This window comes from Polypterus senegalus, chromosome 3 (assembly GCF_016835505.1).
Source record: "Polypterus senegalus isolate Bchr_013 chromosome 3, ASM1683550v1, whole genome shotgun sequence".
In the NCBI taxonomy this organism is placed as follows: Eukaryota; Metazoa; Chordata; class Cladistia; order Polypteriformes; family Polypteridae; genus Polypterus; species Polypterus senegalus.
Window position 1 is genome coordinate 304480412 of NC_053156.1, and position 18428 is coordinate 304498839.

An 18428-nucleotide genomic window follows, 5' to 3' on the forward strand; every position below is an offset into this window, starting at 1 on the left:
TGCTTTCTTTCTCAGGATGTACCCAACTGTAGATTTTGCCACTCGTAATATTGTAGCAATTTCTCGAATGATTTTTTTTCTGTTTTAGCAGCTTAAGGATGGCTTCTTTCACCTGCATGGAGAGCTCCTTTGACCACATGTTGTCTGTTCACAGCAAAAGCACCACACCTCAAATCAACTCCAGGCCTTTTATCTGCTGAATTGATAAGACGTAACGACGGACTTGAACACACCTGCCATGAAATAGCCTTTGAGTCAATTGTCCAATTACTTTTGAGCCCCTAAAATGAAGGGATTGTGTTAATAAAATGCTTTAGTCGCCTCACATTTTTATGCAATCATTTTGTTCAACTCACTGAATTAAAGCTGAAAGTCGGCACTTCAACGTCATCTGAGTTATTTCATTTAAAATTCATTGTGGTAATGTACAGAACCAAAATTAGAAAAAAGTTGTCTCTGTCCAAATATTTATGGACCTAACTGTATATACAGTAGAGTGGAACTTCGGTTTGTGAGTATCATTCGTTCCAGAAACGTGCTCGCAATCCAAAGCACTCGTATATCAAAGCGAATTTCCCCATAAGAAATAATGGAAGCTCAGATGACTCGTTCCACAACCCAAAACTATTCATATAAAAATGATTAATACAAAATATGAAGTAAAAATACATAAAACAAATTAACCTCCACTTTACATTTGAAATGGCTGGTGTGAGTGAATTTCTAAAGTCTTTTGGGATTCCACCCAACCGGACGACAGGCGGAAGAGCATCCCGAAGCAACCATAGGCACCCAGCACTGTAGCAGTTCTCTGTAAAAGCAAATCCGAAAAGATCGCAGACTCGCTATGAGCGCCTGCCATTGATGGGTGATACAAGAACATTATAAATGCGCAGGGCACAGTATTACTTGGCCCCAACCCTGCCTGACTGCTGTGTCTGTGTATAGTTAGTGGCAGATCCCGCTACAATAAACAACCGCACTGTTGCTGTTTCAAGTTGAATAAAGCTGGTGTCGCAAAAGTACTGAGACTCAGCTTTGTGTTTTGGGGTGCAAGACAAGGGCTCGCACGTTCCAACACACCCCCATGATCACCATGCTGTAGTAAACAGTATACGGTCGTACGGATGTTGACTATATGAGAGAGGCACGCCGACAGAGAATGGGAGACGATTACCCACAATCCCGCAGCGAGAGAGAGAGAGAAGAGCCATCGGCTCAGTTGTGATCACGTGACGCTTGGCAGACAAAGAGTATACATACTACTCGTATTGCAAGACCTCGCTCGTTGATCAAGTCAGAATTTATTAAAAGTTTTAGCTCGTCTTGCAAAACACTCGCAATCCAAAGTTCCACTGTATATACAATATAATAAAATTCTAAGCCTAAAAGTGCGACGATTTTATGTCATGCTTATTTTCAAACCTACATATATATATGTTTGGTATCATTCTTTTCAGAATTGATCAAACTTTAATTTGATATTGTTAGAACCACGCCCACAGTCCAGTCATTTCTCATTCTTGTGAATGCTATTGTCAGACACACTTCCTGCACTCTCAGCTCTTATAAATTTTATCAGGACAATAATTTTATAGGTTCTACATGACATGTCAATGACTAAGCGAAGAAGAAAGAGCATGGACAAACATTCGAGAAAGTTGTTTTATTTATTAGAGAGAAAGAAAAGATATTCACTCACAAAATACATAAAACAAATTAACCTGCACTTTACATTTGAAATGGCTGGTGTGAGTGAGTTTCTAAACTCTTTTGGGATTCCACCCAACCGGACGACAGGCGGAAGAGCATCCCGAAGCAACCACAAGCACCCAGCGCTGGAGCAGTTCGCCATAAAAGCGAATCCGAAAAGATCACACATATGCATATATGTCGCAACGCAATATACATTGCGTTGTCACGATGTAAGTCCAAACAGAGAATCAAAATTCAATGCGATATTGAAGAAAAGTTAATTCCAAATATTGTTTCAATTTAATAGTGAAATAATGCATATGTAACAATTCCCATGAAAATAACAATCTCTTAAAATTGTATATCCGGTAAACCAAACCCGGGGGTGGGTAAGCAAAGTGAGCAGGGGCCAGACCCCCCTAATTTGTAACAAGAATGAAACACCACAGGAGCAGAAAAGGGGAAAAAAGGAGTGACGGCAAAAGCAATCCAAAGCAAAAAGGTCAGATAATCAGAGAATCGTCAAAATATGGAGCGAAAATCATCAAAAATCTCAAAGTCTGTTAAATCAAATAAACACAAGTAAACTCTCCGACTCCCAGGTACATTCAGAAATGAACCATCGGGAACGCGGGAGACCCTCTGGATTTATAGTGTGCAGGGCATTGCATCACCTCTTGGGGGACCACCCAAAAAACACATGGAACATATCACAGGCCGCTAACATACATAAAATCAGATACTAAGAATAAAGTACATGATCAACAAAAGTAACGTTAACATAATTAGATAAATCAAAAATGAACAAAAGGGGCACAAATTGTGAATTTGAACCTCAGCCAAGGGAGAACCCTGAACAAAAAGGGAGGAGGATGTGATTTATGATGGTCTTTTTTAAGAACATGAAGTGTCTTTTGTTTTACACAAGCTATTTCTTGCTTTTTTTTGCTTTTTACACATTTCCTGAATTAAAAGAGATTTAGTCCAATACCCAAGGTTGTGACGCCCTAATGACATCTTTTTGTTCTGTGTTGTCCTCCCTGACTCCAGGGGCCCGAGTCTGATGCAGAAGCAGAGTGTGAGCAGTCAGTCACAGAGCTGAAGGAAATGCAGCAGCGTAGGCAGGAGGAGCTGGAGAGGAAGATGATGGGCGATGGCTCGGATGAAGAGCTTGAACCAGATGAAATCCCGAAAAGCTGGGCAAGGAAGCAGCACCGAGGATGCAGGATGTACCTGGGGAATAGGTGAGCCTCCATCCACACATTCTGCTTCTGTGCACTCTTCATTTAATGGGATGGACTCCGTTCAGAAAGGAGATTCAAGCACAGACTTCATTCCTGTCGATTATAGGAAATGCAAACACTGTAACAAAGGCGCTATATAGACGCCTGACCCGACACAGATGGACACGGAGCAGACAGGCCTGTCCTTTATGGTGTTCCACTGTTATTCACGCAGTCTTTGAGTCTCGGAAACTGCGCTCTGCCTGGCAGATAGTCCATTATCCAGGTCGCCATCACCTCATCCATCTCCATATTTCTCAGCTTACCCCTTAAGGGGGTGAAGGCATTGAAGAAGTAAAAAGTAAACCATAATCCTCACAGTGTTGCCAGCTTTGTTTTAGTCTTTGTGGAACAGATAGATGATTGTGTCTTCCAATCTGATCTTTGTCTACTAGGTAAAGTGCAGCGGGTCCAGGTGGTCTTTTACAAGAAGATTCAGATAGTCCAGAACAAGCCCCTGGAAGGGCTTCATGAGGTGTAAGGACCCCCTGCTCTGTAGTCATTAGATGAAGAAGTGCGAGAAACAAGTGTGAAAATGATCAGACTTGACACACTTGAAAAGGTTTGGGGCAGCCACCCGTATATTATCCCTGGCTGCAATGGGTTCATTTTTAACAAGGGATGTTTCTATTTTTGAGTCTAGAATTGAACTGTTGAAGGTTTGCAAAGATGGCGGCTCTTAAGGATCAAACCGGAAGTGATGTATGGGGAACCGGAAGTGGCATTCTTCTGGACCCCCAAAACACCCCACCCCTCCACTCGGGACCAGAAGTGATGTTGTTATTGCTGAGTCAGACAGGTTTTCCTGTGGCTGGTATGCAGATATAACAGGAGAAGGTTTAGTGCACCCCGCCATCGCCTGGCCTGGGGTGGAATTACCTTTGCTTGGTCCATACAACGTCCTCCTGCTCGCACGTGTGTGACACAGTGTAGGATGTTTTCCAAAGCAGTAGCCTTTATGACAGAAAGAACAAGTAGCACCAGGGTTGTCAAATTATACATAATTTAGGGTTTCAATATTCCTATTAAAGTAAGCAACTGTCCGAATGTAGCTTAAGAGTTCTAAGTGCTACTACTTGTACACTTGTATTTAACGTGCTTTTGTATGCTTCATTGTTATTAATATTTTTGCCTTTTCTGCAAGCATGCAGCACTTGTCACTTGAGCACTGACTCGGCCTTGATAAAAAATAAATAAATAAATAAATAAACTGGATTTTCTGTGCATGGAAAGTGACCTGATCAAAGAGAGGAATGAAACTGGGAAAATTTACATGCCTGTTATGCATATTTGAAACCCATAGATGATTATTTAAACATGTTAAACACACGTTACTTGAGTCCCACACACTCTGCATCCTCCTTCAGCTCTCACCAGTATGTGCCTTTCTGATCCTTGGGTGCAAAAAGACATGCCTATCTATATTTTATATAATTATATAAATATATATTAATTATATAATAATAAGGGTGAGTTCAGTCACATCTCACAAAAAGAATAACTGAATGCACTAAATATTGCATTGTAAAGTTCCTTAAGTATTCCATCCTTATTATATTTTTTTATTTGGCAAACACTGTCATTAACAAATTTTTTAATTACAAAATAATATACAGCAAAAATCACAGGAGGTGTAGGTTTATAGTTAAAAGAAAAGAAAAAGTTAAGTGTGTGGAGTACCCTGATTTTATACATTTGTAAAGCGGGGCATCGGTGGTCAAAGAATAACATACAGGATTAAACTAAATGCAATTCTGTTTCTTCTTTATAGATACAGCAGAAATATAACACCTATAACCTTAATACTTACTTTTAATTTTGCCTTTGTTTTAGGAATTAAGTGTCAAGCCGGCAGTCTGCAAACCAGTAGCTAAGTATGCTTTCCTGACACTGTAAAAGCTCCTTAAAATGTCAATTTTAAAGCTGTTATAATAATAAAAGGAAAACCAGAAATATGTAAGTTATTTCCCATTATGATTAATAAGAAAAGAAGCCAGGTTTTGTGTGCTGTGATCAGACCCAGTCGATCCACTATATGAAACAGGCAGCCAGCTATGGTGCCATTTATGAAAGTAAACAGGTATGCACTCTGGAATCCCTCACAAAGTGTGCTATGGACAATGAGGGACACTTTTTTTGGTAACTCAAAGGGTGCGTGCTCCAGACACCAAAAGGGATCTGGTCCTTGAAATCTACTAATACTTCATGCGTGCTGCAGAAAAGAGTGGATACATTTAAATATCTAGGATCAGTGGTAGCCAGAGATGAAGAATTAGATCTAGAGATAACTCACAGTGTGGGTAGAACAATTGGAATAAGGTACCAGCAGTATTGTGTGATCGAAGGTTAAAAGTAAGGTTTGTAAGAACAGCAATGATGTTTCGAGCTGAGAGCAGGAGAAAAGGTTGGATGTAGTAGAAATGAGAATGTTGAGATGGTTGGGTAGAGTTACAAAATAGGTAATGATAAGAAATGAGACAATCAGAAGTGCATTAAAAGTTTGAGAAATAACTAAGAAAGCACAGTAAAGTAGGTTGAAGTGATATGGACATGTGCTGTTGAGAAATAAGAATATGTGGGCAAATGAGTGATGGGCATGGAAGTACAAGGGTAGAGAATGTGAGGGAGGCCTAAACCAAGATGGATTGGTAAAGTAAAAGAAGATTTGAAGGAAAAAGGTCTGACTGAGGAGAAGGTACAGGATCAAGCTGTTTGAAAAAGGCTGATCAGGCATGTCGACCCCGCATAGAAGTGGGAAAAGTGGAAGAAAGGGATTCTTTCTTTCTTCCTTTCTTTCTATACTCTACTATACTATAGATCTTGACCTGTGCCTTGACCTGATCAGGCACGTTGACCCCGCATAAAAGTGGGAAAAGAAGTCTTTCTTCCTTCCTTCCTTCAGTGTAGATCTTGACCTGTGCCGTGTTTATGCATTTCATGCACTGTGGTCCTGATATTTTGTGCCACTGAATGCCTCAATACACTTTATGGATGGTATGACAATAAAAACATTTGACACTTGCACTGTAACTTTATACCACACCATACCATTTGTAAGCCTGCTTAATCCTAAACAGGGTTGTGGGACCTCAAGCCTACCTCAGAAAGAATAGGGCACAAGGCAGAATCACTGACCACACACACAAACTAGGGGCAATTGAGTGATGCCAATCCAACCATAAGCTGGAGCAGCTGGTGGAAAGCTACTGGAAGAACGTGCAAACTCTACAAAGGCAGACCTGGGATACAAACTCTGGTTTCCTAGCTGTAAGGCAGCAGCGCTACCACTGTGCCGCTTATTTTTTAAATGTTTATTGTAATGTAATGTACTTTTTGTTAATATTGTTTATTATTTATAATCTTCCTGTCATGAGTTTCTTGTACTCTGTGGGTGGCGCCACCCTAATGTTATCACAGAAAGACCACCCCCAGCATTTATAGTCCAAAGCGGAGAGCAGATCTTTCAGTGGTTGATTGACTTTCATTGAGTGCATTTAATTGTAAGCAATGGATTTTCTGTTTCTGGGATATTTTTGCTTCTGCTCTTAGGTTTTGAGTATTTGGATCATGTATTTAGACTTATTTACTTTGGGTTGACTTTTTGCCTTATTTTTGCTATTTTGTGTTTTTTTTCTGTGATATTTTAAATATCCTTAGTTATAAAGAGTCTGCTCTGGGAGTCATTCTCCCAAGCCAATAGTTTTACGATTCCTTTCCCCAAAAAGATATTTTCATGTTTTTTGTACATTTTTGGGACATTAAACAGATTGTTTTGGGCCTAATTAGGCCAAAGCCTATCTGTGGAACAGGGAGGTCAGACTGCCTGAGGTGAGTGGAATTTTAGGCGGCCTAGGAGGGCCTGGTGTGGCTGGTGGAGCCTTTAGCAGGCCTCATACTCTGCTCACTATATGAGTGCACTCGATTCATAAAGGACACACGTTAATGGGACAAGTTCAGGCAGCTAAATCTCCTTGCATTTTTCTCTGCTATGATTACATTTAAATTTAGAGAAAGCGGGTTGCAACTTTTAACATGTAGGGTTTTCTGTCCTTCACAGCTGATGAAGTACAAGAGGAAGATGATGAAAATGAAGAGAACCCTTTTGCTACAGGATTTCAAGAAGACACTGAAGCCTTCTACATTAAAGACCCCAAAAAAGCTCTACAGGGGTTCTTTGACAGGGAAGGTAAATTTTCAAATTCTACTGCTTTGCTTATGGAAGGCTTGGCTGTGAGGGGCTGTCATCACTGCAGTCTTGTATGCTATAACACTAATAATACTAATACATGTATTTTATTTGCATAGTGCTTTTTCCAAATTCAAAACACTTCACAAATATGTATGTGTTCTAAATAACGAGATATTATTTACCCAATAGAATTCAAGGCACCTTGCACCCAATAAACAGACTTGAACTGGGAGAACTAAAGCTGTTTCATTTGGAGATAGCAGGGTGCTTGCTGCCCGTGCTGATCGACACGTTTACAAAACAAATGACACTGATGAGGAGGTCCGAGGGAATTTAAGTTGGGCCAGGATTACAAGTTTTTTTCGTAGGCTTCAGGGAGTCTAGTGTTAGGTCACCATTGTAGACAAACACAATCTGTCTAAAACGAATAGCACACAACCACTTGTACTTGTTATGTCTTTATTGAGCGTTTTGAGTCATCGTTCACGGTGCTGGCTTAGAATGTACATGAACTGCTGAATTTTAATAACTTGTAGATCCTCCTTTAGCAGCAGCAACCTCCACCAAGCATTTCCTGCCACTGTTTTATGAGGCTTGCACAACCATTTTGGACCAGTCGTCTCTCCAGATCTGTTTGAGTTCTGCAGTATTTCTGGGTTGTCGTGATTGCACAGCCCTCTTCAGGTCATGCCACAGCATCTCAGTCGGTTTAAGCTCCGGACTCTGACTTGGCCATTCTTTAGCTGATTTACTGGTGTGCTTTGGGTCATCGCCTTGTCGAATCATCCAACTTCATCTAGGCATGAGGTCACCGACCGCTGACCTTATATAAATGTCTTGATACACCATGGGAGAATGAAGATATTTAACTTGGTTAATTAATGATCAGTTTTGCCTTTGACAATCTATATATATAATTCACTAAGGCAATACAACCATGGAAAGCATGCCGGAAGGGGCGTGGATTCACTGAGCCGCCGACAAGCAAGACACCTATGGCGCACGCAGGAAGGAGCCACACCCACCAACTCCTGGCACCTCCGAGCCACGTTGACTGTTCATAGAGGCATGTTTCTTGCGGAGGTGAATTGCCATATGCAGCGTGTAAAACGGTTTGCGAGGGGTCCTTAAAACAATCCTTTCTAACTGAGGTTAAAACACAATGAAGTAAGCAGTCTTTAAAAACAGAGTTTTGGGTTACGACTCTCTCCAGAGTTCCATCTTTTCATTCACTTTCTGTTGTATCCTCAAACCCTCCCTTTTTAGACAACTGTGTCTTTCCAGAAGTGTTCAACCATTAATAAATAATTATGCGGCGTTTGTTATGCCACGGCTTCACTATTGTGTTGTATTTTGCTCTCTCCAGAGTTCCATCTTTTCATTCACTTGCTGTTGTATTCTCACACCAACCCGTTTTAGACAACCGTGTCTTTCCAGAAGTGTTTAGCATTCAATTAATGATTATGCATGACATTGAGCATGTGTCTACCTGGTGCAGAGAGGTATGGGTAAGCTGTTGAACCCCATTTGGGCTGCAAACCGTGGAATTCTCACTAAGTGTGACTCATACGCTCCCACTGGTTGCGTCCCTACCCTTTGTACACACCCCCTTACCACCTCGTTACTAACGTGATCAGGTGTCTTGGTGGATTATATATAGAAAAGCAGCTAAAACCGCACAGAGCAATGAAACGTCTACATGAGTCACAGGTACATCTGGACTGTGTAAAGACGACAACGACTCCAGTGACGAGTTGGAGGTGGGCGCATGAGCGGGCAGTGCATACTGAACAAGAAATCAGGAGACTAGCATGACGGAGGGAGCTGAGTGGACGTCCTTCTCCTTTCCTGCAGTTCCACACTCTGCACCTGAGCGCAGTGCACTCGTATCCCTCCGTCTGACAGGAGAAGCCGCAATGGGGGTCCGCCAGTTTTCAGTCACGGACGATTGTGTGTTGGTTCGTTCTGTGCATTGTTACAATGTTGCTTTTCTTGCTGATTTATTACATTACCGATTTTTCAAATGTTAATTTTCTCCCTGTGCTTAAAAATCATTAAAAAATCGGTCTGATTATGCGACGTATGGTATGCCGCGGGTTGGCTAGTATTAGTAATTAAATAAAATACTTTGGTAAGGCTTCTACTTTATTTACCTTAACTTTCTCCTTTGTAGCAGGTGCATCGGACCTTACTTATTCTATGTTAATTAATGTTGACTTATTTTTATTTTTTATTGTGTCTTCTATTTTTCTATTCTTCATTTTGTAAAGCACTTTGAGCTACATTTTTAATTGTATGAAAATGTGCTATATAAATAAATGTTGTTGTTTGAACTGTTAGACCTCTATCAAAGTAACTGAAGCCCACTCATTTTAAGAAACAGAATAAGACAGTTTATTGTGTAATAACAAAGCAAAGACGGTCAGGAGTTTTGGGGTACCCATAGGCAGACCCTGTATAATTGATGTCTCCAAATAAAAGAATTGAAACTCGGGTAAAACGTCATACTCCCTCTTTTCAGATTGAATTCTGGGTATGAAAGACACCAAAGATGGCTGTTCTTCCTTTTAAGACCGTTTCCAGTAAGGTGGCTCCAGGTGGAAAGATATGGGAAGTGATGTCAGTGGGCAGAAGCTGTCAATCTTCCAGGTTGCTGATGGAAACAAAGAGAAGGCATTATTGTAGAGTGCCAACCTCTGGAGAGGAGGAGAATTACTGCCAGCAGTGCCCTTAAACTGCCCCCTATGCACACATGCACATTGTATATATATTCTCTTTCTGGCACAAGACTTTAGAAGCTGAAGTTCCCTTCTTAAAGTAATGACTGCTTCTCATTCTTCTCAGACTGGCCTCAGAGCTTGGCTTGGCATGTTAATCTCAGCTTTCAGGTCTACAAAGAGAAGACATTGTGTGCTGGTGGCTCTCAAAGAAAGAGCGGCTTATCAGCTTTTAGGTTTCAGAGATATCCGCCATGCGAGGAGTGCAGCTAATTGGTTGCTGCTGGAAGAGGTGTTGGTGTTGGTTCACCCTGTTGTCTCTGGGTGGATCCTGATGCCCCAGTGCAGTGACGGGGACGCTGTGCTGTAAATACGGCACAGTCCTTTGAATGAGATATAAAAACTGGGGTCCTGACTCTCTGTGGTCATTAAAGATCCCTGGGCATCCTTCAAAAAGAGGAACGTTTATCCCAAAGGCCTGCTATGGGCCATTCTGACCCCCTAATCTTCCCCTATCTCTGATTGGCTAGCTATCTCTCACCCCTTCCCCAACTAATGCCTAATGTCTGGTTAGTGTAATGGAGCAAAAATGGCTGCTGTCGCATCATTCAGGTGGATGCTACACATGGGTGGTGGTTGAAGTGGCTCCTCACTCTAAATGTAAAGTGCTGTGAGTAGTGAGAAAGCGCTCTATAGATATAAAGTATTATTGTTATTATTACGATTATCCTTGATTTGTTTTGCTATCGTACTAATTGGATAGCAGAAGTAACTTTTTAAATTTTCTTTAAATATAGAACAACTTCATTTTTTTATTATTTCTAGAAAATTCTAAAGCTTTGGCATTGATTTTTGTGCTGCCACCTCACATCTGTCGAGGGTCTCGTTTGAAATATGCCCGGATTTCCCTCTTATGAGGAATTTGTTCAGGTTACTTACAGTAAAATTCCTGGTGTGTTATTTAATGACCTGTAGATGAATATGCTGGTGGCATTTTGCTTTTCTCCTGTGGCGTCTTCCTCTGTCTTTAAAAATGAGTTCAGTTAAGCTGCTTAAATGTTTTGCCTTTTAAAGCCTAGCAGATAATTCAAGTGACTCGTAAGCCACGGAAATCCAAGGATTAGTCATTCAGACTTTACACCCTTTGCCTGTTTTTGCTTTTTGCCAGCACCGTGTCAGTTTGGCCACAGGCAGTGCGCATCTGTGGATGTTGTCCTCTTAACTATCTCAGCTCCTGTAAGGGGGTCCTGGAGGGCTACAGTGGCTGCAGGTTTTGTTGTCTTAATTAGGAACCAATGAATTTTCCTTATTTTCCCAAGTTTGGGGAATGAAGCAAATCAAAATGGGGTCGTGCTGTCGGTATTCACATATGCTTAGTAGCTGAATACAGCAAAAACACATAGTTATTATAAGTTATTACAAATTACAATTAAAAATTATGTTGATGAATCTTCATGTTTGGAGTAGGAGGGTAAATAGAAAAGTAAGTGCAATTTGAAAATTATGCAGTAACCATGATGGATAAAAGTTGAAGCAATACAACACTTTTGCAGTGGCTTATGGGTAATGAGAACACACACAGCGCGACGCTCTGCCGTTAGTCCAGTTGAAGCTCTGGTCAAATGAACACGAATGCTCCACTGCAGGATTTCATCTTTGTGGAATAACACGCTGTCTTGTGATTTCCATTAGCAGATAGGATTACCTGCTTAGATTAGATAGAACGTTACTCATCCCCAAGGGGAAATTTGGCTTTTTATAACAGCTCTTTAAATAAATAAATACATAGATAGATAATTACAGTACACACACAGTATGGTCTGAACACACACTGGAATGACTAAAGATAAAGAAAACTTAAGACTTGGCTGTCCCAGTGACACATTATACAGACATCTTGCTGGACAGCTGAGGTCAGGTGACCAGGGGCCTCATGTATAAACGGAGCGTACGCACAGAAATGTTGCATAAGAACGTTTTCCACGTTCAAATCGTGATGTATAAAACCTACACTTGGCGTAAAGCCACGCACATTTCCACGGTACCTCATACCCTGTCGTACACAAGTTCTCTGTTCGGTTTTGCAGACTGGCAGCACCCAACGTCAAAGCAGTGCTACTGTTCCTGTGTGGTTTATCTTTCTTTTTCAGATCCACGTCCCTGACATGGCTTTATAAATACACTGAAATTGACCGCATATTGTTTATTAGTTTAATGAATCTGATTGTAATTAACCAGTAACAATATAATGGTCCACGGAATGGCCAAACTATTCCAAATACCATAACTGCTTTAACGTTGTTACTCTCACTGCACCTTCTTTTTCTTTCATCTGTTCCCGTTAGGGGTTGCCACAGCAGATCATCTTTTTCCATATTACTCTCACTGCACCACTCGGAGTAGCTGATCGGAAAGAGAATTATTGATATATAGCATCAAGCACACGCTGCCTCAGCCACGCTGTCTATTTGAAATGCTTCTCACACGGCAAACGCTTCAAACCTTTCCTGTACGGACCTCACGGTTCAGAAAGAGTTTCATCCCAAGAACTTTAAACGCACTCAATCAATTGCTCCTTGTAGAACTGTTGGTACTTATAAGTACAATCACCTCACTCTAAACTTGCACTACAGTTATAATATCGCACAACCTGAGCCACTTTATAAAGCGCGTATTTACATATGATGACAATATCATTTTTAAGATGAAATGCAGCAAAATATGTTTATTATATTATACAGATAAAACTTGAACTTCATTTAAATAATCTGTATTATTAATAATTAAAGGACACGGTGTCGCTACGCTAGCAAGGATCTGGGACTCCGCTCACGATTGTTCCTGCCTCGCACTGTATGCTTCACTGGGACTGGTGTGAAGGATAGAATAATTAGACATGTACTACTAAGATATTTCAATGTTCCTTAAAAGTTCTGAAGAATCGACGTTATAAGCTTACAGATGGCTTAACGTCCATTACAGAGCTGATTGTGTGGCGATCGGTTACTTGGAGAAAGAAAAGGAAGGACAGGAATTGGAGGTTAGTACGTTTGAAAGAAACAGGACTGCAGGGGCGGCCTTAGGCATGTGCAAACTGTGCACCTGCACGGGGCCGCCAAGCCAATATATATTGAATATAAAACAGAAAGAGAAAACACAAAGTTAAATGCTTGTGTCATGAGCACGAGGCGGCTGTGCAGTCTCCACAACGGATGTGGCCATCCAGCGTGTATAAGATACCATATTGACATTGGCGGGTGAAGGGGCCACCGATTCTTTCTCTGCCCAGGGCCGCCATGAGCCTAGAGCCGGCCCCGAGTGCTGCTGCAATAAATTATTTCATCGATGGTCACGCACAATCACTGCCCCACCACCAAACCCATGTTTAATAACGTGCTTTAAATCCTATCATCATGAAAATGATATCCGGTATACATCTCAGTATTTTAGGTATTCAGAGAGCTGTAATATCACGAATGTCATGGACTCTGTGTCCAGTCAGATGAAGAGAGCCGGCTTAAGAAGCACGTAGTGATTCACACACATAGAGCACATAGAAGATCAAATACAAAACAAAGCATTTAACGTGTTACTTTACTTACAATGTGATTAGAGAAACTGGTTAATTAAACGATTTTAAGATGAAGTTTATGATGTTCTACTTTAATGACAAAATAAACTACGTGATTAAAGTGGAAATTTCGAGATTGAAGTTGACATTTTGTGCTTTTTCCCCACTGTGTGCCTTTTTTTTCTCTGTACCCTAATAAGCTTTCATGTGACACTCAGACGTTGGGCTACGACTCGCCTTTTCATGGCGACTTTGATATCTGACAACTTCTTTTTTATTTCAGGTACTGTGCAACTTTGTGAATTTGAGCTTTTGAGTTTCTCCGACACGCTATTTCATTCGATCAACTTCCTTTTCTTGTTTATTCCACTGTCTAAACCAACAAATAGTACGTTTTTTCCTTGCCTCCACTTGGTATTCGCTGAAATTCTTCCATTTTCCCTCTTGCTTTTCCCATTGCATATTCAAAGAGGCGTAATTCTGGGAGGAGTTGAGGCGGGACAGCACGCAGGTGTGCACGAGCGTTAGTTTTCATGCTGACTGGGATTTATGTAGTGGAAGAACGTGGAAGTTGGCGAACGCACAGATTTATGCATCTGGATTTTTCTGTGCGTAAGCACATCTCGGCTTTTGTGCTTACGTCATGTTATAGTGTGAATTCTACGCACGGCGTTATGCATGAGGCCCCAGGTGAATGAGCACAATGCCGACCTTGGACTGAAATCTTCATTTAGCCTTGGTTTCATTAAGCTTTTATTGCTTATTTATTTGTCTTTTAACCTCCACAAGAAGTGCAATTTATTTATATTTAATAGAAGGAGCACTTCACTTGAGGTCTGAAAAGCCCTGTTTGTGGAATAAAAGCAGCATTGCACTTTGCACCACGGTCTTACTGTGACGTGTGTCCTCATTGCCCTGGCTTATCTTCGACTGTCCCTGGTTCAAGCGTGACAAGGATACAGGAGCCACCCCGCACCACCACAAGGACAAAATGAGCTGCCGTATTTCAAAGGAAGATTTGCACAATCTTTGCTGAGAAGGGAATGACTGGTCAGGCTCCCCAGCTATAATGCTGCCATTCTGGGCTCTTCGTCTTTGTACCGTTTAGGCGGAATGGGATTCTGAAAGTGAAAATGCATTCTTATTATGTGTGGAAACCATTTAGGTGAAATTACAGAGATGGTAAAATGTAGTTGCGTTCTTTGACAGATGATATTTAAATATCTATCTATTGATTATATAGCGCCTTTCATGTCTGTCTGTCTATCTGTCTATCTTATTGTGCCTTTCCTATCTGCCTGTACTGAATTAATGAATTAGAACAGTGTAGTCCAAACCGTATTCTCATACAGTATCAAGTGATAATTCAACATTGAAACTTATGCAGATTTCTTTCTTTTTCTCTGTTGTGCAGCTTATGCTTCTTTGTGCTGATTAACAATGATTTGTGTCTTGAAGCTGCCTTTGTACCTTGTTAAAGCTGCCCGGTGTGTATTCATTTTTGTGTGCCTAAAGTGTGTATGTGTGAGCAGACCTACTGAGTGCAGTGAGTGTCTTTTCTAAGTGCTGATGTTTCGATGCTTTTTCAGGAGAGGAGCTGGAGTACGAGTTTGATGATAAAGGTCGGGCAACTTGGATTTGCAGAGCCAGGTAATATTTTACTGTGTGTTTTTTTTTTTACTACAACAATTTCTATTACTTACTTGTGCGTATCATGTAAACTTGTGCTTATTTATTTATTTATTTTTTGTGTTTCATTTTATGTAATTACTTATCCTTTTTAATAGAAATAAGTTTTGTTGCTTTTGTAAAAAAGACCATTAAATAAGCAAAACTCTGTGCTACAAAATCTAAATCCCCCCTTATCAAACTCCTCTTAATTCCTTTTTACAGACTGCCAGCAGACGATGCCTCAGGCAGGCAGCTTGTGGCAGAAGTGACTCACACTGGCAAGAAGAAGGAGGCCGCCATCCAGTGTGCGTTGGAGGCCTGCCGGATGTTGGATGCCAGAGGCCTTCTGAGGCAAGAAGCAGGTATGAAGGTCACCTTTATTTTTTTATGTTATATGTTATAATCAAAACATAAAACAAACAGTAGATGATATGAAGTATTCTTAAACACTGTGAAAGCAGTTGTGCCAAAAATGTCTCAAGCCACTTGCGGGAGCAGATGCCCTGCTAGTAGTTCGGGACCGACAGGAACCAAAGGTAATGAGAGCCAATTCAAATGTCAGATGTATAAAAAGAGGCAGATTTTATTCCGCACAGTCATTTAAAACAACCCATGCGGCTACAGGGAGAACATGCAAACTGCCTGCATTGGGGGCTTCTGGGATGTGAACCCCACTCTCCTAGTTGCGAGGAATCAGCACTACGACTGTGCCACCCATAGGAAATGATTCATTTCAATACTGGTATCCAGATTGGCAGATATGACACAGGAAAGATCAGTTAGACTAGATTATACTTTGTCTTCAAATTGAAATTTAAAATTTTGCAGAAGCTCTAAAATTTTAAAGAAATTTATAATAAAAGCAAACAACTTGCCCCTCATCCCCAAACACTCATACAAATGTCTGGCTTGGATAACAAGTATATCAATTTTGGCCTGGCATTACTGTGTGGCATGCCCCTGATTCTGACACTTCACACCAGCACTATGAGAAATTTATGGGTGAAATGTATTATGATTTTGTTTGACATGTTTGTGAAATGTGTTAATCTGAAGGGTACTTTACTGAATCCAAATTGAGTGCTCCACCTTTTTATGTGTTAACATATCAGGGTTTTCCGGTCCTTAAAAAATGTATAGCTCAAGGACAACTTCGAAATAGCAGATTTGCCCAAAAAAATAGCCCAATACCTGAGGTAGACAAAATGACACCCTGGAAAGTGGGGGACAGTGTCAGAGCAAGCAGGTTAGGTAAATACCAACCAATCCCGAGCCGCATGGGTGTGGTGGGGGCTGCAATTGTATCCCCTCAGAGATATTTCAGAGTAATAGAATGGGTATATACCATCATGCAACTGGGGTTGGTTGGATCTCCCTGGGGATTTTACAATGGTAAAGAACATATACAAGTGCAAAGGCAGTGGAAGGGGTGACTGAGTGATGATAAATATGGTAAATATGTGGTGGCAGGGGGTTGAAAAAATTGCCCACGTTGTTTTTTTTTTTCTTTCCAAAAAAAAAAAAGTAGCTTAAAAAATGCAACCGATGAAAGACCTTTTTTTTTTTTACCACAGATGACAATAAAAAATAGGACCTGGCAACACTGTGACATTTGGTATTTTTAAAAGTAGTTGTTTATCTAAAATTCTTTTCTGGTGCAGTTGCCACACCTAAAAAAACTGAAGCCTGCTGATATCGAGTGTGTACTCAGATATGTGTTACATGTGTAGTAAAAAAAACATAAATAAAATCGATTGAGCTTTATGTTAGAGTACCTGATTAAGGAATTACTATTGTTAAGGTCCAATTCATTCGACACTTTCTCTATAAGTGATGAGGTTCAAGTAGCCCCAATGGGCCCAGAAGGAGACCAGTCCTTAAGCTTTTACAGGAATACGCCACCCAAAAGGACGCAAGCTTTTTCCATAAGTGGTTTGTTTAGCTGTATATTTGTAAAAACACGTGTGTTTGGTACATTCCAAGCATACAACTGGATGACTTGACATGTGGATTGTGCAACATGGGTGATGGGAGATTTTTTCCCTTGATGCTTTTGGTATTGTTTGCTGTTATCCAGCATTGGTCACCATTTTCAAGAAGAACACATGCGTGCAAATGCTGTCCACAGACTTAACTTCAGCTTTCAATGCAGTCATTCCTACCAGCACCTGACTGAGAGACCTCAGACGGTCAGGATTGGGCACAGCATCTCCACAGGGCAGTGTGCTTAGTCCACTGCTGTTCACTTTACTGACTCACGACTGTGCAGCAATGCACAATTCAAATCACATATCAGGTTCTCTGACAACACGACGGTGGTGGGCCTCACCAACAAGAATGACAAGTTAGCAAACTGAGAGAGGTGCAGCGGTTAACGGACTGGTGCAAAACCAACAACTTGTCTCTGATTGTAGACAAAACAAATGAGAGGGTTCTTAACTTTAGAGGAGCTGGAAGCAACCACTCTGTCCTGTACATCGATGACTCTAACATGGAGATTGTCAAGAGCACCTGGTGGATAACCTCACCTGGTCCCTCAACACCAGCACCATAGCCAAGAAGTCTGAGTAGCATCTTTAATTCCTGTGAAGGCTGAGGAAATCCCTTCTCCCATCATATGTGCTCACAGTCTTCTACAGAGGGAATATGGAGAGCATCCTGAGAAACTACATTACTGGTTTGGAAATTACACTGTCCTGGATCGCAAGACCCTGCAGCTGATAGTGAAGGCAACTGAGAAGATCCTTGGAGTCTGTCTTACTTTTGTCTCAGACATGTACACCACACACAAAACCGGCAGCATTGTGGAGGACCCGACTCACCCCTCATATAAACTGTTCACCCTCCAGCTATCCGAAAAAAGGTACCAAAACATTTGGGCCTTCATTTCATCCATCCATTATCCAACCTGCTATATCCTAACACAGGGTCTGCTGGAGCCAATCCCAGCCAACACAGGGTGCAAGGCAGGAAACAAACCCCGGGCAGGGCACCAGCCCACTGCAGGCCTTGATTCCTAGAATGTGTAATATTTTCTTCCCTCAAGCCATAAGACTCCTAAACACTCGGGGACCAGACTGATAGCACGCACATATACCCCTTCCCTCTTAACCAGATTATGTCTTTATATTTATTATTATACTGAGTGAGCCAAAATTATGTTAACATTTGAATGGCAGAAACAATTTATTCACAAAACATACTTCATACGTGCAAGATGATTTACAGGAATGTCTCAACCTGTTCACCGTAATGTTCAACACATAAAAACCAATGAGCAACAGTACCATTTAAAGCCCGGA

The 18428-nt window shown here is 41.0% G+C and overlaps 1 protein-coding gene across 2 annotated transcripts in view; it reads left to right on the forward strand.

The window, feature by feature from the left end:
• Positions 1-2751: 2751 nt before the first annotated feature.
• The window catches only part of LOC120526389 (solute carrier family 4 member 1 adaptor protein), a 53647-nt gene continuing 37970 nt past the window's right edge, over positions 2752-18428 (forward strand). For both annotated transcript variants that reach the window (XM_039749537.1, XM_039749538.1), the window contains exons 1-4: positions 2752-2939; positions 7036-7164; positions 15045-15105; positions 15349-15488. In XM_039749537.1, the coding sequence (XP_039605471.1) occupies positions 2849-2939; positions 7036-7164; positions 15045-15105; positions 15349-15488 (421 nt within the window). In that variant the 5' untranslated portion in view covers positions 2752-2848. The remainder of the gene's footprint in view (positions 2940-7035; positions 7165-15044; positions 15106-15348; positions 15489-18428) is intronic.